Source organism: Vulpes lagopus, chromosome 12, assembly GCF_018345385.1.
Source record: "Vulpes lagopus strain Blue_001 chromosome 12, ASM1834538v1, whole genome shotgun sequence".
Lineage (NCBI taxonomy): Eukaryota > Metazoa > Chordata > Mammalia > Carnivora > Canidae > Vulpes > Vulpes lagopus.
This window is the reverse complement of record NC_054835.1, coordinates 9,339,792-9,363,429: the sequence shown is the minus strand read 5'-3', so window position 1 is coordinate 9,363,429 and position 23,638 is coordinate 9,339,792. Positions and strand designations below refer to the sequence as shown.

At 38.6% G+C, this 23,638-nt stretch overlaps 1 protein-coding gene across 9 annotated transcripts in view; it reads left to right on the top strand.

Moving 5' to 3' along the window:
• Nucleotides 1-23,638, top strand: part of SETX (senataxin) — an 82,221-nt gene that overhangs the window by 18,776 nt on the left and 39,807 nt on the right. For 8 of the 9 annotated variants that reach the window (XM_041724777.1, XM_041724779.1, XM_041724780.1 and 5 more), the window contains 6 exons: nt 1,007-1,226; nt 2,004-2,123; nt 4,193-4,364; nt 4,498-4,585; nt 5,066-9,325; nt 21,906-22,005. In XM_041724777.1, the coding sequence (XP_041580711.1) occupies nt 1,007-1,226; nt 2,004-2,123; nt 4,193-4,364; nt 4,498-4,585; nt 5,066-9,325; nt 21,906-22,005 (4,960 nt within the window). Of the gene's footprint in view, nt 1-1,006; nt 1,227-2,003; nt 2,124-4,192; nt 4,365-4,497; nt 4,586-5,065; nt 9,326-20,325; nt 21,225-21,905; nt 22,006-23,638 lie in introns of those variants that run through there. The other variant, XM_041724783.1, reaches the window with a different exon arrangement.

Here is a 23,638-nt window from a genome sequence, read left to right as displayed (position 1 = left end):
ATTCATGAGAGACAGAGAGAGAGAGAGAGGCAGAGTCACAGGCAGAGGGAGAAGCAGGCTCCATGCAGGGAGCCCAACATGGGACTTGATCTGGATCTCCAGGATCAGGCCCTGGGCTCAAGGCGGCACTAAACCTCTGAGCCACTCAGGCTGCCCAGGAAGAGAGAATCTTTTTTTTTTTTAATTTTCATTTATATATTCATGAGAGACACAGAGAGAGAGAGACAGAGACACAGGCAGAGGGAGAAGCAGGCTCCATGCAGGAAGCCCGATGTGGGACTTGATCCCGGGACTGCAGGACCACGCCCTGAGCCAAAGGCAGATGCTCAACCACTGAGCCACTCAGGCATTCCAGGAAGAGAGAATCTTAAGCAGGCTCCATGCTGAGCTTAGAGCCCCACTCGGGGCTCCATCTCATGATCCTGAGATCATGACCTGAACCAAAACCAAGAGTCGGGCACTTAACTGACTATACCACACAGGAGCCTCTAGCCCATGAGAAATTTAATATCACTTCCCTATGTTATATTGACATTTAGAAATGACTTGATTTCTTTTGAGGCTCCATTTCCTCTCCCCCTTTTAACTTTCTATTATGGGAAATTATAAACCTACAAGAGTAGAATGGTATAATGAAACCCCATACATCCCATCACTGAGTTTTAGGAATTATGAATACATGGTCAGTATTCTATTCCTCTTTGAATTACTTAGAGCAAATCTTAGACAGTAGAGCATTTCATCCATAAAATACTAAGTATCACCATCATACCTAAAATAATTCCTTAATATATATCTAATCAATGTTTAAATTAATAGAAGTGACTTATATCCTAAATGTATTTTTAGGGTTAGTTCAAATCTGGATAAAATAGGGCCCAACCATTGCATTATTAGTATCGCAGGTCTTTTAAAGTCTATAGAGAATCCTGTTTTTTTAATTAGGTTCTTACTGCTTGTAGACCATTGTTTGTTGAATGAAGTAGTGAACATGTTATGCCTTTAGGTTCGGCGTTGGGCTATCCTCACTGCCAGAAATTTGGGAAAAGTGGACAGAGATGATTATTATGACTTGCAGGAGGTTTTGACTTGCCTTTTTAAAGTCATCGAGTTGGGGCTTTTGGAAAGTCCAGACATTTATACTTCTTCTGTCCTTGAGAAGGGTAAACTGATTCTTCTGCCCTCACACATGTATGATACCACCAACTACAAAAACTATTGGTTAGGTAAGTATTGTTCCTCCACAAATATATCTAGCATTTTTCCATAATTCTTAATGAGTGTTCCACAAAGGATATAATTTCTTTGTGATCTGATCAAGGATTTCATAGTTCCCAATTCTTGTTCTGTTGTTAAATTGATTTAGCCATTACACATATTGTTTTTAAACGTTATTTATCCTAGAAGCCATCTTCATAAGAGGTGCATGTTTGGGTATGGCAAATCTATGTAAAGCAGTATTACATATAACAAAATCTTAGTATAGCAGTTTATTTTAGGGGCTTGATACATTTTAAAGAGATTTTCCCATCTATAAAGTATTTCCTTGATTGAAAGAAGTATTAGCTTGGTTTTCAACAAGTTCTATACTGATTCAACAATGTTCTACCCTACTTCGCTGCTTCTGAGTCTTATAGTCATGGGCCTTTGGCAGTGATTGGTACTCAAAATATGGTGATCTTAAAATTAAAGGCATCTTAGATTTGAGGAGATAGAAATTTTGTGGCAGTCACCTTAGAAATTGTTTTCTAACCAAGTTTGTACCATTTTCTCTCTTGATTTTCAAATCAGTTTAAAGTCCTGTTACTTGGGAGCAGTTGTGTATGAATATCTAAGACTTAAATGTTTGAGGAGTTGGATACTGGTTTGCTTCATTTTACCGCCTTGTTACTCTTTTGCCAACTGAACCAGAGAAATCATGAAAGCAGTGTTATTTAATCAAGTTCAGAAAACTGTAAATGAAAAAAAAAAAGAAAGAAAGAAAACTGTAAATGATCTTACAGGTATTTGCATGTTGCTGACCATTCTGGAGGAGCAGGCCATGGACTCACTGTTGCTGGGCTCAGACAAACAGAATGATTTTATGCAATCAATACTTCACACCATGGAGAGGCAAGCAGATGGTAATAACTTTTATTTGCTAACTACTTCTTGAATACTGTAAAATGCTAGTGTCATTTTAAGAATTTGGGAGTACAATGTGGAGAAAAGAAGTATGAACATTTGTTTGGTTAAGTCACAGATTCAGATTTTTAAATTGGAAGGGACCTTTAGAGTTTAATTTCAATACCTTACCTTCATAAAGGAGGAGACAAGCCCAGGGAAGTTAATTTAAACTGTTTCATGTTGAAATGGCCAGTTAGTGGTAGAATCAAGACTAGCAGATAAATTTCTAATGACATGGTAGTCAAAATTGTAGAGAAAGCCTCCCCTGTTCCAGTGTCTTCCTTTTTCTTCATTTAACTTTGGTTCTCTAGGGTTCCACTGTCCAGCACTATTAGCCAACTGTGGCTATTTAAACTTAAGTTAATTTTAAGTTAAATAAAGAATTCAGTTTTGCAGTCCCACGAGCTATACTTTGAGTGCTCAGTAGCCACATGTACCTGGTGGCTACTGTATTGACCAGTGTGGATAAAGAATATTTCCATCAGCACAGGAAGGACTCTTGGACAGTGCTATTTAGGTAGTCTAGAAAATAGGGTGTAAAACTTGTAGTAATGTTTATTATCATACCTTAACTTTCTTGTGCTCATGGTTGTATCAGGCTGATCAGGGAGGATCTGTACTGAATATTTCTAATCTTGATGAAATGAACAAAGGTCAAGGATGCCACATCCTGTGAAAACATAATATCATTTCTCCCCCACATTCACTTCTCTTTAGACAACTCCAGCGTAGATATAAACTCATCTGTGCAAGATTCTAAAAGAACTGTGTAAATGTTAATCTTTTTGATTGCATTTATTTTCTTGCTAGATTAATCTTGAAGCTATTAGTAATTCGTTGTCCAGCATTTACTACATTAATAGTTCGTTTCTTTTTGGCTTGCCCCTACAATACTGTCTTTTCCTTTAATCCAGCTCCCCTAACATTCCTCGAGATGAAAGTTCTCTCTTTAAGAAGCCTTTCATAATGGTCTTCACCTAACTGATGACTTTGTTCCTTACTTGAGAGCTTACTAGGCCTAAGATACTGTGTCGGTTGTAGCAGAGAATAAGAGAGTGTATGAGAAAGTCTACACAAATGCCTATGGTAAAGATAGTAGAGTTTAAGACCCTTGAAGGAAATAAAGCAGAAAAATCTGCAGTGACCAGATAACCTATCATCAGGAACTGAGTGAGTGAGAGCACCTGTGTCAGAAGAGTGCTAGAGAAGAGTGACCAGGGAACGTTTGATGTAGGAGCATATGAGCTGGGCTTGAAGGATGGATAGGATTCTGAGAGGTGTTGGCTAATAGTGAAGACATTCTGGTTCTGACTTGGGAAAAAAGCCAGCTATTTTTGCTATAACATAGAGTGCTATGATGGGAGTATGAAAAATAAAGCTGGAAAGAAATAGTAGAATAGGATGTTCTCTAAGTGGATGACTGAGGACTTTGAATTTTCTTGGAAGACATTAAGGAACAATTGAAGGCCTTTGAGTAGGGCAGTATTTTACTACTGCATACCTGATAGAGAAGAGGGAAAGGACTGGAGGGGAGTAATGGAAATTCTGACCAATTGGATGAAAAGTACATAGCAAAGCCAAATTGAGATATAGATGGATGAAATGTGTGTGTATCTGCCTAGCCTAATATTAGCTAAGGGCTTCAGTCCTTTACAGCAGCCAAATGGGATACATCATTCAGATCATGTTAAACCAGAATTTCTGGTATCATGGGCTTTTATTCAGTAGGAAGGATTGTTTCAGGTAAAGCAAAGAGGGTAGGGGAAGTGAGTTTACCTACAGTATCTCAATTTGTTCCCCATTAAAACATTTCTTAGAGTTGTATAGTATCAAATGAAAAAAATGCAAAAATAGCTGTGAAGCTTACCAGGTTTTTAAAACCTGTGGTTGGCAGCACTTTAAAGTACTTGCTGCTTTGCTTTCAGTTTTATTGCTACCCAGATAAAGAATGCTTCATTCTCAGTATGTTTTAATATCTTTTTCTAATCGCTTTGTGTAATCCAGCAATTATTTCATTGTATTTCAGATGATAGTGTGGATCCTTTCTGGCCAGCGTTACACTGTTTCATGGTGATTCTGGATCGCCTTGGATCTAAGGTCTGGGGTCAACGTATTGATCCTATTGAGGCATTTCAAACCATTATCAACAATGTGAGCTACAATAGAGAGATCCAAAATATACGGAACAGCTCTGTAAGGTTAGTTCAGTTAATGCATCAGGATTTTAAAAAATAATCCCAATGAGGAAATTTGTTGTAACTGACTTAACAATAGGGTTTTTTTGCTTTTCTTCTTCATTTCAGTAATTTCTATTTATTCTTACTCTTTAAGGACCAAGTTAGAGCCGGAGTCATATTCGGATGATATGGTGACTTGCAGCCAGATTGTATACAACTATAATCCCGAAAAGACCAAAAAGGTATAAAACATTTTGAAAATTCAGATGACCCTGTATTGCTTTTATTATTGTGTAATTGATGTTATAGATAGTTAAATTACTGATGTTATGATAACATTGTTGTACTGAATCCATTGCTGCATAGGGGCTTTCTGATTGAACAGATGTATTGTGCATGGGGAAAATGGACTCTCGGTACAGGGTGCACACTTTGGAAGATTAAGGGCAGTTAGGACGGGTGGAAAGGTTGCAGGATGGAGGAGATAAGTAACATGACTAGAGTCAAAACCAGCAAATGGAAGGAAGACCAGAGTACATAGAGGTGTACTCATGAACCCTTGACCTTGACATTGAACTGTGTTGTCCATTTCTTGGAAGTATGTGTATAAATGTGAACCAAAATAGGAAAACTGGGCTATTTATTTTCTTGTTTACAGCCATGTGTTCAACCCATCATGAATGCTGCTTGCTTATCTGACGTCAGTATTTCTTTCATTTTAGGATTCGGGGTGGAGATCAGCCATTTGCCCAGATTATTGTCCTAACATGTATGAAGAGATGGAAACATTAGCCAGTGTGCTTCAATCAGATATTGGTCAAGACATGCGTGTTCATAACAGCACGTTTCTGTGGTTCATCCCTTTTGTTCAGTCCCTAATGGATCTTAAGGATTTGGGTATGGCTTACATAGTAGAGGTTATTCATCATCTGCATTCCGAAGTCAAAGATGTCCTCAACCAAACAGATGCCGTATGTGACAAAGTTACTGAATTTTTTCTTCTGATTTTGGTGTCTGTGATTGAGCTGCATAGAAATAAAAAATGTTTGCATTTGCTGTGGATTAGTTCCCAGCAGTGGGTAGAAGCCGTTGTAAAATGTGCCAAACTTCCTACTACGGCATTCACAAGGAATTCTGAGAAATCATCTGGAAATTGCTCCAAGGGAACAGCAATGATCTCATCTCTGTCTTTGCATTCAATGCCGTCAAATTCTGTACAGCTGGCTTGTGTGCAGCTGATTAGAAGTCTCCTTAAAGAAGGTTATCAGCTTGGGCAGCAAACTCTATGTAAGCGATTCTGGGATAAGCTCAACTTATTTCTGCGTGGAAATTTATCTCTAGGTTGGCAGTTGACTACTCAGGAGACCCATGAATTACAAGCTTGTTTAAAGCAAATTATTAGAAACATTAAAGTCAAAGTACCTCAATGTAGCAATTTTGTGGATCTGAGTCCTACATGTAAAAGCTCTCCTGTATCTTACAATAAAGAAGAAAGTGAACAAATAGAGAGGAAGTCTAAAAAAGACCTTTTCTGTATGGAAAACTCCAGTCCAACATTTCCTAAAGAATCAGTAAAAGCTGAGATGTATCAAATGCAAGAGAACATACTGATTAAAGCAAGTAACACCGTAGAAGAGGATAATGAACAAAATTACATAAAAGATTTGAAGCTAGAAGATCTCTCAGCTGAGTCATGCATAAAGCAGAGTAGTAAAAGCCTTTTCACTGAAAGAGCTCAAGATCAAGTTTGCATAAAGCAGAGTAGTAAAAGCCTTTTCACTGAAAGAGCTCAAGATCAAGTTAAAATAAGTACAGGGAAGCTGAAGTCTGTGAAAGAGAATTGTACTTCAAGAAGTGTACTGCAGAATTTTACTTCAAGAAATGGTCCAGAAGGGGCATGTGACGGAGGAATAATAACACATTTGTTGACCGATTCTAGCACCGATTCTCTGGAGAAGATGTCCACATCAAATGAGGATTTCTCTTTCAAGGATGATGTTCTTGGCAAAACCTCAAAAACAAAAATTAAGTCACAGAAAGATGAAATCTGTGCTAAGTTATCACATGTAATAAAGAAGCAACACAGGAAAAGTACTTTTATCAATAATATTGGTAACTTAGAGGAAAACCTGACTGTATCTAATGTTGACAATTTCTATTCAAGGAAAGATTCAGGCGATCAGAAAGGGGATAGCTTCATGCACAGTCTCTCTTTAGACCCTAATGGCATTCTAGATGATAAAAATGGGGAACAAAAATCTCAAAAGAGTCTATTGCTGAAAAAGAAACAGTTAAAGAGTGAAGAGTTTGATATCTTCTCTCACCATGAAAACAGCTATCAAATACAGGAATGTCATACTGATGATAAAGATTTGGTCTCATTTACAGAAATGACCAATACTTTTGTGAAGAAAACTTCTCCCTTCAAAGATCCTGTGACTATTCTTGAGTCAAGAGATAAGGAAATTAGCAAGAGTACCAGTCCGGTATCTTCTCACTTGAGAGAACGCATTACTGGCCTCAGTCCTCAGTCTGACACCTTAACAGATTCTCAGATAGACAGAGACCTCCACAAGTTATCTTTAATAGCTCAAGCCAGTGTTATTAAGTTCCCATCAGATTCAACTCAAAAAAGCTCCTCCCAGCTACGAAGAAAAGTAAAAGACAGAAGTTTCCTGGCCAACCAGAATAATACTGGCGAAGCCTGTTGGGGCCAGGTTATCATTATTTCAGATTCTGATGATGATGAAGAAGAAGAAGAAGAAGGAATTCTGGGTTTTGAGAAACCTATAAAACAAGATAAAATAGGCATCAAGAAAGAATATCTGGAGCAGCATACTTCAATAGCTAGTACGAATGTGGAAAAGAAGCTAATGAAGGAAGAGGAGACCCTTCTGCAGTTTGAGGAATCAGATTCTCAGTTTTTTGAGTTTGAAAGTCCATGTGAAGTGTTTTCAGTTTGGCAAGATCAGGAACCCGATAAGAATTCAGTTCAAGAGGGTGAAAAAAATTCACGTTCGACTGACATAGCTGATCTCATGAATGATTGGGGTTATGAGACAGATTATGTATCTGAAGAGGTTATTAAGAAAGTAGCAGAGGGCATTGAAAAACACACAGAACCACAGAGTAGTACTGTTGGGGAATTTTGTAAAATTGAAGTAAAAAAACGTAAGAGAAAACGATTTGAGAAACCTATGGCTGAAGATCCTGTACGGCCTTCATCATCTGAGAGAAATGAGGACCAGCCTGATATTCTTAATGGGAGAGGTCTGACTGAAAATGATTTAAAAAATAGGGACCTGAGGATGGCAAGTCCCAGTTCAAGTGCTCGTAGAGACAAAAACACTACAGTTTCACTAAAGAAGTCTTCTCCAAAGCTTCGTACTTATTCCAAACCCATTAGGAGAGTCCCACTTTCTAAAACTCCCAAGAAGACACATTCAGATACCAAAAAAGGACAGAGTAAAAATTCTAATTACATAAGTTGTAGAACAACTCCTGCTGTAGTTCCACCGAAGAAATTTCGCCAGTGCCCTGAACCAACTTCGACAGTTGAGAAACTTGGCCTGAAAAAGGCTCCTCGTAGGGCATTTGAGTTGTCCCAGCGATCTCTAGAGTATTTAGTTCAATTACGTGACCACGGCAAAACTGTTGGAGTGGTTGATACTAGAAAAAAGACAAAGTTAATTTCTCCTCAGACTCTCTCTGTCAGAAACAATAAGAAACTGCTGACCAGTCAGGATCTTCAGTTTCGAAGGCAGATGAGACCCAAATCACAACAAAATAAAAAAGGACTTTTGGATTATGAAAGTAAAGAGACTACAAGAGCAGGTCCTCGTCCAGCACAGAATTCTGACATACTTGTCCCAGAATCCGATAGCTCAGATTATAGTTCTAAAGGAGGAACTGAGGTGGTTGCTAACAACACTGGGAAACAATTAATAAAGTGTGTGTCTTCGGAACCAGAACCCATAAAAACAAAATATGCCTCTCGAGTGACTGATGATACTTGTCTTTTGAACCAGTGTGCCTCTGTTGTGTTAAATGGAAGAATACCAACAAATGAAGTCATTGTCTCTGCATCAGCGGACCCCTTAGCTGGAGGTGACCCAACAATACATCATTTAGAGTTGGCAACTTTGAAAGAGGGAGAGCCTGAATACAACAGTGATCCAGAAGATGAGAATATATTTCTAACCCAGCACCACCCTGAAGATATGGATTTATGTTCACAGATGGAGAATGGTAATGAGAAACTCATTGAAATAGTTCATAGAAGAGATACAGCTCAGGTGGAAGAAGATTCTGTAGGTCAGCCTCAGTTGGCATCGTGGAGTAGCACAAAATGTAAGTACAAAGATTGTGTTGAAACCCCGGAAAACCAGGGTGAATACTGCTCAAAACACTGTGAAGCAAAAGCAGCAGATGAAGATGTATTTCGTAAACCTGCCTTGCCTCTTTCTGCATCTAAGCCTTCGAGACCTTCCACTGCTAAGATTTTTAGCTCCAGCAGCACCTCACGAATTGCTAGTCTTTCCAAGTCTTTGGAGAGTTCCTCGGGGCTTCCACCAGCTCTAAAAAATAAGTCAAATGGGGGACAGGCTATTTTGAAAGCCCCACAGCCAACCTCTCTATTGTCTCCAAAGGCAGTGGGCGAAGTGAAGAGTCTGTGCAATGTTCTTCTTCCTCAGACTCCAAATAATTCCAACAGGCAGAGTTACAAACTGACATTTGATGAAAACAAATCTTTCTCAGCTTCCTCTCCAGTAAACATTCTCTTGTCATCACAGTCCATTTCTGACACCTTTGTCAAAGAGATCTTAAAATGGAAGTATGAAATGTTCGTCAACTTTGATCAGTGCGGGCCCCCAGCAAGCCTTTGTCAGTCCATCTCAAGACCTGTGCCTGTCAGATTTCAAGATTGTGGAGATTATTTTAATGTTTTCTTCCCTTTGATGATATTGAATACTTTTGAAACCGTAAGTATATGTTAATTGTACACCTGCCCAGACTTTGAAGTTCCTTCCTTTTTTAAATTTCAGTAGTAAGTAGAGTATTGTTAAAATAACTGCCCTCGTTTTGATTTAGATGTAGCTCTTAGATTACATGTTGAATGGGCATTTTTGCCAGATGTCGTCCTAGACACCGATGATGCAGAGAAGCACTCTTAACCTCTGCCCTTCTGGAGCTTCTAGGCACAATTCAGAGTGCTAATGAACCAAGTCCAGAGGTAGCATGGGAGTGTTTTCTGATACAGAGGGAAGGGAAGACTTCTCAAAGGAGATAGTCTTTCTTTTGCATTTTTTTTTTTAAGATTTTATTCATGAGAGAGGCAGAGACACAGAGGGAGAAGCAGGCTCCATGCAAGGAGTCCGACATGGGACTTGATCCCAGGATCCTGGGATCACGCCCTGAGCCAAAGGCAGACGCTTTAACCACTGAGCCACCCAGGCGTCCCTGCATTTATTTATAAAGTAATAGAGACCTTTACTGAAGTTTTCTTGAGGAAGTGGCCCTGAATAACACAAAGCAGTAAATCCTAAATTTCCCTTTATGTATCTGTCTTCCCAGCTGCTTACTCATCTTAGCAATTGCTCTCTCCCTTTAACTGCCTCCCCTACTTCATTGTATCCCATTCTACTACTTCTGTCTTCCTTACTCCTCCTGACTGGGATCGCCCCACATAAAATGCAAGATTCCCAGTTAAATTTGAACCTCAGAAAAGCAGCTAATAAATCTTCAGCGTAAGTGTCCAACTGCATTTTGAAAGATGGTTTTGCTATTCTCAAAGTTGGCTAGGGATCAGAAGTTAGATTTTTACTTTTTCAAGTTATTTTAAAAAAATAACCTGAGTGTGTAACAACCTGAGATTCTTAAAAACCAAGAACACTGAGGTAAATATTTATGTATTCATTTACCTGCAAGATAGTCGGGTGCCTGATAGGTGCCAAGTTTTATTACAGGCCTGGGGAGTAAAGTGGTAAACGTGGCAGACAAGGCCTCTGCCTTCTGGATGTGATCGTTCCAGGTCAGGAGAAGGGCTCTTGTGTGATCCAGCACAAAAAGGACAGGGCACTGCTGACGGGAATGTCTGAAAGCCTCTGCAAGGAGTAGTATTTACACTGAGATCAGAGTAAATAGAAGGAATCAACCATGGGAAGCATATTCCAGGCAGAGTGAATGCAGACACTAAGGTGAGGTCAAGCTTAGTGTGTTGAAGGAAAGAAAAGGAAATGTATTGCAGGAAGGGGCAAGTATACTACATAAGGTCATCAAAGAAGTCATGAATATTTGTTATAAAATTTTAATCAAAACATCCTTAAGGGATCCCCGGGTGGCGCAGCGGTTTAGCGCCTGCCTTTGGCCCAGGGCGCGATCCTGGAGACCCGGGATTGAATCCCACGTCGGGCTCCGGGATCGAATCCCACGTCGGGCTCCCGGTGCATGGAGCCTGCTTCTCCCTCTGCCTGTGTCTCTGCCTCTCTTTCTCTCTATGTGTGTGTGACTATCATAAAAAAAAAAAAAAAAAAATCCTTAAAATGGGACTTCTATTATTCAATTTATGCCCCCAATTTTAGCCATTGTTTTAAAAAGACTTACTTTAATAGCATTTCAAAAGCATTAGAAACAACTATTCAATAAAGGATCTTTAATATCTCCATAAAATATCTCCAACAAAGTGAAATATTGATTTAGTATTAGAATTATTTTCTTCCCATAGAAAATTTCTTGGCTCAGTAAACAGCATATGTAGTTAAATAAGTTGGGAAAAATAAGTTTTATTCATTCTGAAGCTTAGTAATTTTTATTGTTGCTGGAAAGCACTAACTCACTGAGAAGCTATTCACAGCCCTTATATTTGGGACAAATGTGTTTTTTTATTTCTTGTTCCCTGAGTTAAGAGGTAATCCTACAAATCTCTATAAGGTTTCTTCCTTTCAGGACATTTTTGTAACTCTAGCTTTTGCAAAACAGAATAGGCACAAGTTCCATTTATACATAAAGGTTTTTATTTTTTTTAATTTATTTGAAAGAGCACGAGAAGGGGCAGAGGGAGAGAGAAGCAGACTTCTCAAGGAGCAGGAAAGCCCAGTGGCTCTGAAGCTGGGCTCAATTCCAGGACCCCGAGATTGTGACCTGAGGTGAAGACAGATATTTAACCAAGTGAGCCATCCAGGCACCCCTTATGTAAAGTTTAAAATAGTCGAATGCTGGGATCCCTGGGTGGCGCAGCGGTTTGGCGCCTGCCTTTGGCCCAGGGCGCGATCCTGGAGACCCGGGATCGAATCCCACGTCAGGCTCCCGGTGCATGGAGCCTGCTTCTCCCTCTGCCTATGTCTCTGCGCCTCTCTCTCTCTCTCTCTCTGTATGACTCTCATAAAAAAAAAAAAAAAAAAAAAATAGTCGAATGCTTTTGTGAAAAATGGCAGGGCACCCCTTACCCCCTCAGTAACCAGTTTTTAATTATTAATGGATCCTTATGATATTTACTTCCATATTTCTAAATAATAACACATCACTGTTGTGACTTCTTAATTTTTCAGTTTTAGGCATCTTCTTTTGCTACAGGTAGTACTTTTTCTTCTAGTCCTGTATTCTCACACAACTTTGCTGTTCCCTCATCCTCATTTTGGATTTGTCTTAGGATTTTTAGGTCAGTGTTTGTCATTTTGACTTTATAAACGTGCCTACAGCTAAGTCCTGTAAGTATGCTACTACTTTTCCTTTCCTTCCCAGCTCTTGGTTTTCTCTCGATTTACTGTCTGATTTTCTATATGCTTAATGTAACTAAATTAGCTTCAGACTCTTTTGGATGTTTTAAATCTCTCATGATCAGGTACATGAGGTAATCTGAATTTCATATTCTTGGTTTATAATGGTTATCCTGAAGTACTCACGTTCTTCATCCTGGGGCTTGCATTATCCACCGAGCCACCCAGGGATCCCTGAGAATAAAATGTTTTAATAGTCACTTTGAAAAAGAAAAAGAAGCAGGGACACTCATCTTACATAAAGATATATTTCAAAGCATAGTAGTAGATAAGAGAGGGGCATGGGGGCAGACAGCTCACTGAAATGGAAGAGAGAGACCCTTTGGCTCCTGAGACCTAACTCTTCCCTGCATGTATGACAACTTAGGATAAGACTAATAGGCCGCCACAAGTCAGCAGGGAAAAGATAGATAGTACTGGGAAAATTGGCCTACTCCAGAAAAAAATTAGCCTAGATCACTGCCTTACAGCACATAATTTCAATTAACACATATATTTGAAGGGTAGAATTACATAAGATAGAATAAACTATCAGAAAATACGTCAATTTAGGTGACTAAAATCTTTAAAAAAAAACCCAAGACATCTTAACCACAAGATGAAAATACGGATTTTACTCTGTCAAAGTTAGGAAATTTTCAGTGAAGGGCCCCATATTCATAGTTAACAGATGGGAAGAAGAGTTAAAATATTCCAAAAGTGACAAGAGACAGAATATTTAAGAAGCTTTTGGAAATCAAAAAATACAGGGAATATAATAGAAGATGGATAAAAAATACAATTAGTCCACAGAAGAGAAGACTAAATGGTAACTACATGAAGAAGGAAAGTATGTGAAAGTAACTAACAGGGTGGTGAGCCAAAGTTTGTGACCCCTGCTCGCTTCTTAGTCTCACATGAGGTTTAATCACCAGGAGAACATTCCCGTGCCCCCTCCATAGGGATCTGTAGGTCTTAGGATGTTATTTACAGGATTGTTTATGGAATTGGAACCAGTTAGGATGGATGAGTAAAATAGGAATTCCAACTGCCATCAGTAGCAAAAGATTCAAGGATTGATTGGGGAAAAAAAACCTCGTACCTACTAGGATGCATTTTAATAGCTTTATTGAGGGACACCTGGGTGACTCAGTAGTTGAGCATCTGCCTTTGGCCCAGGGCGTGACCCTGGAGTCCTCGGATCGAGTACGGCATCAGGCTCCTTGCATGGAGCCTGCTTCTGTCTCTGCCTGTGTCTCTGCCTCTCTCTCTTCGTGTCTCTCATGAATAAATAAAATCTTAAAAAAATAATAGCTTTATTGAGGTATAATTTACGTACTGTGAAATTCACCCTTTTAAACTATACAAATGAATAATTTTGAGTAAATTCAGTTTTGTAGCCATCACCATAATCCAAGTTTTAGACATTTCCAGTAGCACTAAAACCATCCCTTGAGCCCATTTTCAGCCATGCCCATTCTGCAGCCCACCCCCTGGCAGACATGAATCTACTTTGTGACTCTGCAGATTTGCTGTTTCTGGATATATCTAATAGATAAAATGATAAAAAATGTGACCTTTTGCATTTGGCTCCTTTTACTTAGCATGATATTGAGGGTCATCCCTATTGTTCAGGCCTTTTTATTGCCAAATAATACTTCATTGTATGGATAATATTATGTATGTTTTTCTAGTCACAGTTGATGAACAAAACATGGATTGTTTCCAGGTTTTAGCAGTCAGGAATGATTCTATGAACATAGAATAGAATGTACCTTTGAAGGTGATTGTTCAGACTTGCCATACTGTAGGGCACTCTGGATGTGGAAGTAAGTGATGCAGACTGTACCTGTGTTGGACCAGAATCTGACCTCACTAGCAAATAACACAAATCTAGTGCTCTGCCACATAATTAATTGCTGGAGAATCTTGGTTGGTTAACCATTGTGCAGAAGCAGCTTACCACAAGTTGTCTTTGGTAATAAGTCTCATCATTGATGAAAGTCAATTGTAGTTTTAAGTACTCAATAACTAAACTGTTAACATTTAGATAAAGCACATAATTAAGCCCAAAAAGTAATTTCTGTTAGGTGGATTTTCTTTTTTAATTGAAACCTGAAAAAAAAAAAAAAAGAAACCTGAAAGCGCTTACTTACACAAGTAGTTTACTTTATAAACTTGGGGTTGTCCTCTTTATTTTTTAGAAGATCCTCAAGGGCGCTTCTGAGTTTGAGGTTTTAGGAAAGGATTGGGAGATAAGTGCAGGGAGTTTTAGAAACTGGATGGCTAATGTAACACATTGATTAGAATTTGTGACAGACCTAGGTCCTGTGGACTTGTGAAATGGCCTGGCTGGGAAGTAGCATCATCTCAGCTATCGGCTGTCCGATAGTCCTTTAGGCTTTACTGGAAATGCCTGATAGCTACACTGCATTCCCACCAGTAATGAGAGTTCCCATTGCTCCATGTCCTCTTCAGCATTTGGTGGTGTCAGTGTTTTGGATTTTGGCTATTTTAATAGACATTTAGTGGCATCCTCATTTTAATTTTCATTCTGGATTTTGGACATTTTTTTCCATTGTTTACTTGCCATTGTGTATCTTCTTTTGTGAGGTGTCTCTTCAGGTCTTTTGCCCAGTTTTAAGTGATTTTCTTATTGTTGAGTTCTCTGTTTTAAGGGTTCTTTATAAATTTCGATAATACTCCTTTATCAGATGTATCTTTTGCAAATATTTTCTCCTAAGTCTGTGGTTTCTCTTATTCTCTTGACAGTGTCTTTCCAGAGCAGAAAATTTTAATTTTAACAAAGTCCAGCTTATCAATTTTTTCTTTCATGAAATATGCCTTTGGTGTTATATCTGAAAACTTGTCACCATACCCATAATGTTTAGGTTTTCTCCTGTGTTATCTTCTAGAAGTTTTATAGCTTTGCATTTTACATTAGATCTATGATTATTTTTGAGATAGTTTTTGAGAAAAGTGTAATGTCTGTGTCTACCTTTATTTTTGTGGATGTGGATGTCCAGTCGTTCACCATTTGTTGACAGAGACCATCTTTGCTCCATTGCCAAAGATCAGTTGACTGGAGTCAGATCATTTATGGAAGTCTATTTCTGTGCTCTCTGTTCTGTTGCATTGATCTACTGTTCTTTCATCAGTACCACATGTCTTGATTACTGTAGCTTTATGGTAAATCTTGAAATTGGGTCTTCTGACTTTATTCTTCAATATTGGGTTAGCTACTCTGGGTCATTTGTCTCTCCATATAAACTTTAGAATTCAGTTTTTTGATAACTTACTGGGATTTTTATTGGGATTGCATTGAATTTACAGATCAAATTGGGAAGAATTTTTTACATTTTGACAATATTGACTCTTTTTATCCATGAACTTGGAATATCTCTCCATTTATTGAGTTCTTTGAGATTTTTCATCAGAGTTTTGTGGGGTTTTTTCATATAACTCTTACATGTATTTTGTTAGATTTATACTTAATTTCATTTTAGGGAGTACTAATGTAAATTGTTATATATTGCAAGCTCCACTTATTACTAGTATATATGGAGTATTCTTGTATTTTACCTTATATTCTGCAACCTTACTAGTCTATTGATCATATAGATTACATTAACTGATTTTCAAATGTTGAACCAGTGTTACGTACCTGGATTGATCCCACTTGGTTGCTGTGATGTGTAATTTTTTTTTTATGTTGTTGGATTCCATTTGCTAATATTTTGGTGGGGATTTTTACTTCTATGTTAGTGAGAGATATGAGCTATAGTTTTCTTTTCCTGTAATGTCTGTCTGGTTTTAGTATTAGGGTAATGTTGGCCTCATAGAATGAGTTAGGAAATATTATTCTGCTTCTGTATTCTGGAAGAGATCGTAGAAAATTGGTATAATTTCTTCCTCAAAAATTTGGTAGAATTCACCAGTGAATTCAGCTGTCCTAGGTGTTTTTTGTTTGGGAAGATTCTTTTTTTATTGATTCTATTCTGGATGTGGCCCTATTCATGTTGCCTGTTTCTTTTCTTTCCTTTTTTTTTTTTTAAAGATTTTGTTTATGAGAGAGAGAGACACAAGCAGAGGGAGAAGCAGGCCCCACGCAGGGAGCCCAATGTGGGACTCGTTCCCTGGTCCCCAGAATCAGGCCCTGGGCTGAAAGTAGGCGCTAAACCCCTGAGCCACCCAGGGTCCCCCCCTTTTTTTTTATGTTGTCTGTTTCTTGTGTGGATTTTGACAGATTGTTTCTTTCCAGGAATATGTCCATTTTACCTACGTTATCTGATTTGTGGTCATAGGGCTATTCTTAATATTCCTTTGTTATCTTTTTCATACCTGTGAGATCTATAGTCCTATCTCCTCTTTCATTGCTGATGTTGGATTTTTTTTTTCTTTTTTTTTTTTTTTAAATTCATGAGAAACACAGAGAGAGGCAGAGATACAGGCAGAGGGAGAAGCAGGGAGCCCGATGCAGGACTCAATCCCAGGACCCCGGGACCACGCCCCGGGCCGGAGGCTTGTGCTAAACTGCTGAGCCACCCAGGTGTCCCATGGAAATTTGTATCTTGTTTTTTTCTTGGCCTGGCTAGAAGGCTCATCACTTTTATGATCTTTTCAAAGAACCAGCTTTTGGTTTCATTGATCTTATTGATTTCCTATTTTCAATTTCATTGATTTCTCCAATTTTTATTATTTCTCTTTTCTGCTTGCTTTAGATTTAATTTGCTTACTTTTTCTAGTTTCCTAAGGTGGAATCCTAGATTACTGATTTTAAATCTTCTTTTCGAACTTATGCATTCAGTGTGGATTAATTTCCCTCTAAGCACTGCTTTTGCTACATCTCAAGAATCTTCATAACTTAAAAAAAAAAAAAAAGGGATCCCTGGGTGGCACAGCGGTTTGGCGCCTGCCTTTGGCCCAGGGCGCGATCCTGGAGACCCGGGATCGAATCCCACATCAGGCTCCCGGTGCATGGAGCCTGCTTCTCCCTCTGCCTGTGTCTCTGCCTCTCTCTCTCTGTGACTATCATAAAAAAAAAAAAAAAAAATCTTCATAACTTGTATTTTTTTTAAGGTTTTATTTGTTTATTTGAGAGAGACCGAGACAGCATGAGCTGGGGGGGAGGGGCAGTGGGAGAGGAAGAAGCAGGATCCGTGCTCAATCCCAGGACCCTGAGATTATGACCTGAGCCAAAGGCAGATGGTTAACTAACTGAGCCACCTAGGTGCCCTTTATAAGTTATATTTTTCATTTTCATTTACTTCAATATATTTTTAATTTTTTTCTTGAGATTTATTCTTTGACCATGTGTGTTTAATCTCCAAATATTTTGGGTTTTCCAGTTATCTTTTGTTGATTTCTGGTTTAATTCTGTTGTAGTCTAGAACAGACAGTGTGTGATTTATTCCTTTAAATTTGTTAAGGTGTGGATTTTGGCCCCAGATGTGGTCTGTTTTGCTGTGTGAGCTTGAAAAGAACATATAGTTTGCCTCTGTTAGTCTCCAGATGTCATTTATTTCTGGTTGATCGATGGTGCTTTTGAGTTGTGTCTTTCCTAATTTTCTGCCTGTTATATCTGCTCATTTCTGATAGAAGAGTGTTAAAGTATTTATTTTTTTCTTTCAGTTCTGTGTTTTGCCTCACCTATTTTGATTCTGTGTTCTTAGGCACATATATATGAAGGCTTATTATGTCTTCTTGGAGTATTGACGCATTTATCTTGGAGTAGTGATTTATTTGTCAAGCACATGATATCCCTCTTATCCTTAATAACTTTCCTTGCTTAAGGTCTCCCCCCCCTTTTTTTTTAAGATTTTGTTTATTCATGAGTGGCAGAGAGAGAAGCAGGCTCCACGCAGGAAGTCCAATGTGGGACTCAATCCCGGCACTCCAGGATCATGCCCTGAGCCAAAGGCAGACACTTAACCACTAAGCCACCCAGGCGTCCCTTTCTTTTTTTTTTTTTTTAAAAAGAGAGCTCTGCTCTGTTGGAAATTAATATAGCTTCCCTCCCACCCGCCCTCCCTTCCTTCTTTCTTATTTAAAATGCTCTTTCTGTTGACTCTTAGAAAATGTAGATAAGTTTTTTTTAAAAATAATACTATCTGGGGCAGCCCTGGTGGCTTAGCGGTTTAGTGCCACCTTCAGCCCAGGGCGTGATCCTGGATGAATGAATAAATGAATAAATAAAATCTTTAAAAAAAAAAAAAGATTTAAAAAAAAACCTACCTGGTCATTTACTAGCTGTATTGTTTTGGGCATGTTATTTCAACTGGAACTGGAATCTCCTAGAAGGTGGAGTTGTGTTAAATACACGTAGATTGCCTCATGTGATAACTATTCCCTTTCCTTTGATTAGTGTTAGTATGGTTTATCTTTCTCTGTCCCTTTACTTCTTTTTTTTTTTTAAGATTTATTTATTTGAGAGAGCGTGCCACAGCAGTGGGGGAGGGGGGAAGGGGGAGAGGAAGAGAGTCTTAAAAAGACTCTGCTGAGCACAGAGCCTTTCGTGGGTTCAGTCTCATGACCCTGAGATCATGACCTGAGCCAAAATCAAGAATCAGGATGCTTAACTGACTGACCTACCCATGCCCTTCCATCCTTTCACTTGAATCTGTAGTGTCTTTATATTTAAAGTAAGTTTCTTGTAGACAGCATATAGTTGGGTCTTGTTTTCTGATTCACTCTGACAATCTTTTATTTGGTATATTTAGATCATTGATGTTTAAGATGATTATTGATAAAAGTGGACTAATTTCTCCTGTATTTAACTGTTTTATATGTTACCCTTGTTCTTTGTTCTTATTTTTGTCTTCCATGCTTTTTCTGCCATCATGTTTTTTTTTCTTTTTTTAGAGAGAGGAGGAGTGGAGAGGGGCAAAGACAGAATCTTTTTTTTTTTTTTAAGATTTTTATTTATTCATGAGAGACAGAGAGGCAGAGACATAGACACAGGGAGAAGCAGGCTCCTCACAGGAGCCCTGAGCCAAAGGCAGACACTCTACTGAGCTACCCAGGTGTCCTGAGAGAGAGATCTTAAGCAGGCTCCATGCCCAGCCCAAGGCAGGGCTCAGTCTCACCACCCCAAGTTCATGACCTGAACCAAAATCAAGAGTTGGACAGTTAACCAGCTGAGCCCCCGGACACCCCTCTGCCACTATGGTCTTAACTGATCATTTTATATGATTCTATTTTCTCTTTCCCCTTAGCATATCATTTTTTATTTTTTTAGTGGTTGCCATAAAGCTTACAATACATATTTACAACTAATCTGAATCCACTTTCAGATAATACTTCATGGGTAGTGTGAGTACATTATAATAATAAAATATTACTGATTCTTCCATCCCTTTTATCATTGTTGGCATTCATTTCACTTATGTATAAACATACATATACACACCTAAGCAAATGTAATTGAATATATCATTGCTATTATTTTGAATATTAGATCAGTTAAGAAAAAGAAACATAAAGATTTTAATTTTACCTTCATTTATTCATTCTCTGATGCTCTTTGTTTCTGTAGATCCAAGTTTCTGACCGATATGACTTTCCTTCTCAAGATCTTTTTTCAACATTTCTGGCAAGATGGAATTTTTTTTTTTTTTTAAAGATTCTCTTTATTTACTTATGAGACACACAGAAAGAGAGGCAGAAACACAGGCAGAGGGAGGAGCAGGCTCCATGCCGGGAGCCCGACGTGGGACTCGATCCCGGGTCTCCAGGATTAGGCACTGGGCCGAAGGCAGCACTAAACCACTGAGCCACCTGGGCTGCCCATGAGCCACCCCAGCTGCCTGCAAGATGGATTTAATAGTGACAAATACCCTTAATTTTTCTTTAGGAAAGTCTTTATCCTTTTAGAGAATAATTTCATTTTGTTCCGGATTTTAGGTTGGTGGTTTTTTTTCTCTCAACAACTTAAATATTTTGCTCCACTTCCTTCTTGCTTGCCTGGTTTCTGAGACGTTAGATGTAATTCTTGCTCTTATCTTTTCTCCTCTGTAGGCAAGATGTTTTTCTCTACTGACTTCTCTTATATTTTTTTCTTTATCTTCGATGTTTCAGATTCCTGAAGTAGGAGTATGATATGTGTATGTATAGTTTTTGGCATTTATTCTGCTTGGTGTCTTCTGAGCTTCCTGGATCTGTGATTTGGTGTCAGATATTAATTTGGGGACACTTTCTGTCATGATTGCTTCAAATCTTGCTTCTGTTCCTTTCCCTCCCACTCCTGGTTGTCCCATTGCATGGATGTTGAGTCTTTGGCACTTGCTCCATGTTCTTGGATATTATTTTTTCTCCCATTTTTGTTCTCCTTGCCTTTCAGCTTTGGTAGTTTCTGTTCCTAGATTCTCAAACTCAGCAGTTCTTTCCTCAGCCTTGTCCAGTCTACTGATGAACCCACCAGAGGCATCCTTCATTTCTGTCAGTGTTTCTTGATCTGTATAGCATTTCTTTTTTACCTTAGAATTTACATTATTGTCTATTCTCTCTCTCTCTTTTTTTAATAGAGTGAAGGAGAGGGCGAGAGAGTATTAAGCAGGCTCCATAGCCAGCTTAGAGCCCAAGGCAGGACTTGACCTCACGAGTCTGAGATCATGACATGAACCAAAATTAAGAGTCAGGCGTTTAACCAACTGAGCCACCCATGCACCCCCATTATCATCTCTTGTGTGCTCTACTTTCTTCATTAAACTCTTAGTATATTAATTACAGTTTAATTTCCTGGTCTAATAATTCTAACATTCCTGCCATATCTGTCTCTGATTCTGATGCTTATTTATTCTCTGTTTTTGGCCTTTGAGTGTGCCTTATCATATTTATTGTAGGGTGGAAATGATGTAGGGAAATGGAACAGCCAGCAGTAAGTGGACCTTTAGTAATGTCGTGGTTGGTTGTGGAGGAGGGGCATTGTTCTGTAAATCTGTGACAGGTTACTTGCAGTCTTTGGTGAGCTTTGGCTCCTGGACTGTGAACCAACCATACACATGCTTATCAGTTCCATCCACCACCTCAGGTGGGATAGGATGGCCAGAATGGGCTGTAGTTGGTTATTTCTCTTTCCTCAAGTAGTTTGACTCTGGTAATAAAAGAATTTCTCCAAGATCAAGCCTTGGTAAGATCAGAATGTTCTAGGGACGCCTGGGTGGCTTAGCAGTTGAGTGTCTGCCTTTGGTTCGGGGCGTGGTCCTGGGGTTCCGGAATCGGGTCCCATATTGGGCTCTCTGCATGAAGCCTGTTTCTTCTCCCTCTTCTTATGTCTCTGCCTCTCTCTCTGTGTGTCTCATGAATAAATAAATAAAATCTTTTAAAAAAAAAAGATCAGAATGTTCTGGTATATTTCATACTGGTCTCTTTCCTTCTCCTTGTGCTGGAAGCATGAAGGGATTTTCTCTAGTACTCAGTGTAAGAGCTTGGAGGGGCTCCTTAGAGGTAGAACTAAGCAAACTGTGGGGTCCCCCTTATGACAGGGTCCCCCTAGATTTATTGTCACTCAGAGCCATCCATATTGAGCCTCAAGCAGCTCATCTGTTCTAGTTCAGGGTTTCCTCTCTCCTGGCACTGACTGGTTGTTGATTTTTTTCAGCTTAATTTTTTACTTAATAGGATGAATTGGTGACTTCTAAGTTCCATATATGAACTGGAAACCAAAAGTCACAAATTTTCCATGTTTCTCCCACTTGGAATTTTAGGTTCTGGATTTTTTACTATTGCTTGTTTGGGGAAACTTCGCTGTTTAACATTGACTTGCCAGAATGTTTTTACTTTCTTAATATGCTTTTTGCTGTGTATATAGGTGGCACAGGAGTGGATCAGCTCTCCAAACAAAGAGAAATTCTATCAGTTGCATTTACGAAAATTTCCTGCTGATTATAAAAAATATTGGGAGTTTGTGGGTAAGTTCGTTCTTCTGTAATTTGAAATATATGGTAACTGGAGATATCTATTTGAGGAACTCTCAACCTCATTTAAATTTTCTGGGATCTAGGATTCCTAAGATCCTAGAAATTGTAATTTGTAATCTCTTACACAGAATGTTTAAAGTCTTAATTAATGATATTAATTAGTGGGACAGTTACAGATATAAAATTCATGGTTTTAACCATTCTGTAGTTAGAATACTACAGGCCAAAGTGGAAGCTGGACATGGAAGAGAAGGGTGAGTGAAGGGAACTTGACAAGACTATAATAGTGTTAATAGATTTTCTGAGTAAATCATCCTGCTATCATCTACTCATTTCATCATTGGTCTGAAACACTTATCACACTTAGGCATTAGTTATAAATCAACCAAACATTCAGAATTCTTTAAAAAATTTTGCTTTCCCCACTCACCCCTAATCCATCCTATTCCATAGAATGACTTAAAATAAAAGGCATTTATCCTTTTGGGAAAGGTACTGTATGTATATTGTAGGACATTGAAATAATATTAGCCAGCAGAAAGATAAATACCACCAATTCCCACTATTCCAAGATAATCCTATGAAAATATTAGTATATATCTTACTGTGACACTGTCTACTCACCTATGTGAATTGTGTACATGTGAATGTAGTAGGGTCATTTTACCTATTTTATGACCTTTTTCATTCATTGAGCAAATATTTATTGACTTTATGGTACCTAATAGGATATAATCCTAGATGCTATGTATATAACTGTGAAAACATAAGATTCTTGCTTTCAGAAGCTTATATTTGACTTAATTTTATTTAATATATTGTAAATGTCTCTCCAGCATTATTAAATAATTGTATTTAATATTTGTAATTCCATTGTAAGTTTATTCCACAGATCTGTTTAACCAGTGGTGTCTACTTAGACATGTACGTTGTTTATAGCTTTTCACTGTTACGAACACTGAGTAAACTTTGCTAGGTCAAACAGCGTGCACATTTTAAGACTTGATCAGGGGTCCCTGGGTGGCGCAGCGGTTTGGCGCCTGCCTTTGGCCCAGGGCGCGATCCTGGAGACCCGGGATCGAATCCCACATCGGGCTCCCGGTGCTTGGAGCCTGCTTCTCCCTCTGCCTGTGTCTCTGCCTCTCTCTCTCTCTGTGACTATCATAAATTAAAATAAATGAAAAAAAAAGTTAAAAAAAAAAAAAAAAAAGACTTGATCATATTGCCTTTGCTTACCAAAAGGAATCTGTCTCACTTGTAACATGAAAATGTAAGAATGTAGATCTCCCTCATTTGCTAGTTTCAACTTTGTTTTCCAGTTTTATGTCTGAAAAATTTATCTCATCTGAGGTTGTACTTTCCTCCCTGAATCTTTTCTGCCCATGTATATTCTTAGGAGGAAATGGGGGTAATTGTTCTTGCCCTTTACCCCTTCTTTTAAAAAAAAAAAAAAAAAAGGTTGTTTTTTTTTTTTTATTTTGAGAGAGTGAGCATGGGGGGAGGGGCAGAGGTAAAAAGGAAGAAGGAGAGAAGCCGACTCCGCTCCTGCAGGGCTTGATCCCATGACCTGAGATTAGGACCTGAGCCAAAAACAGGAGTTGGTTGATACCAGGTGCCCTCCCAA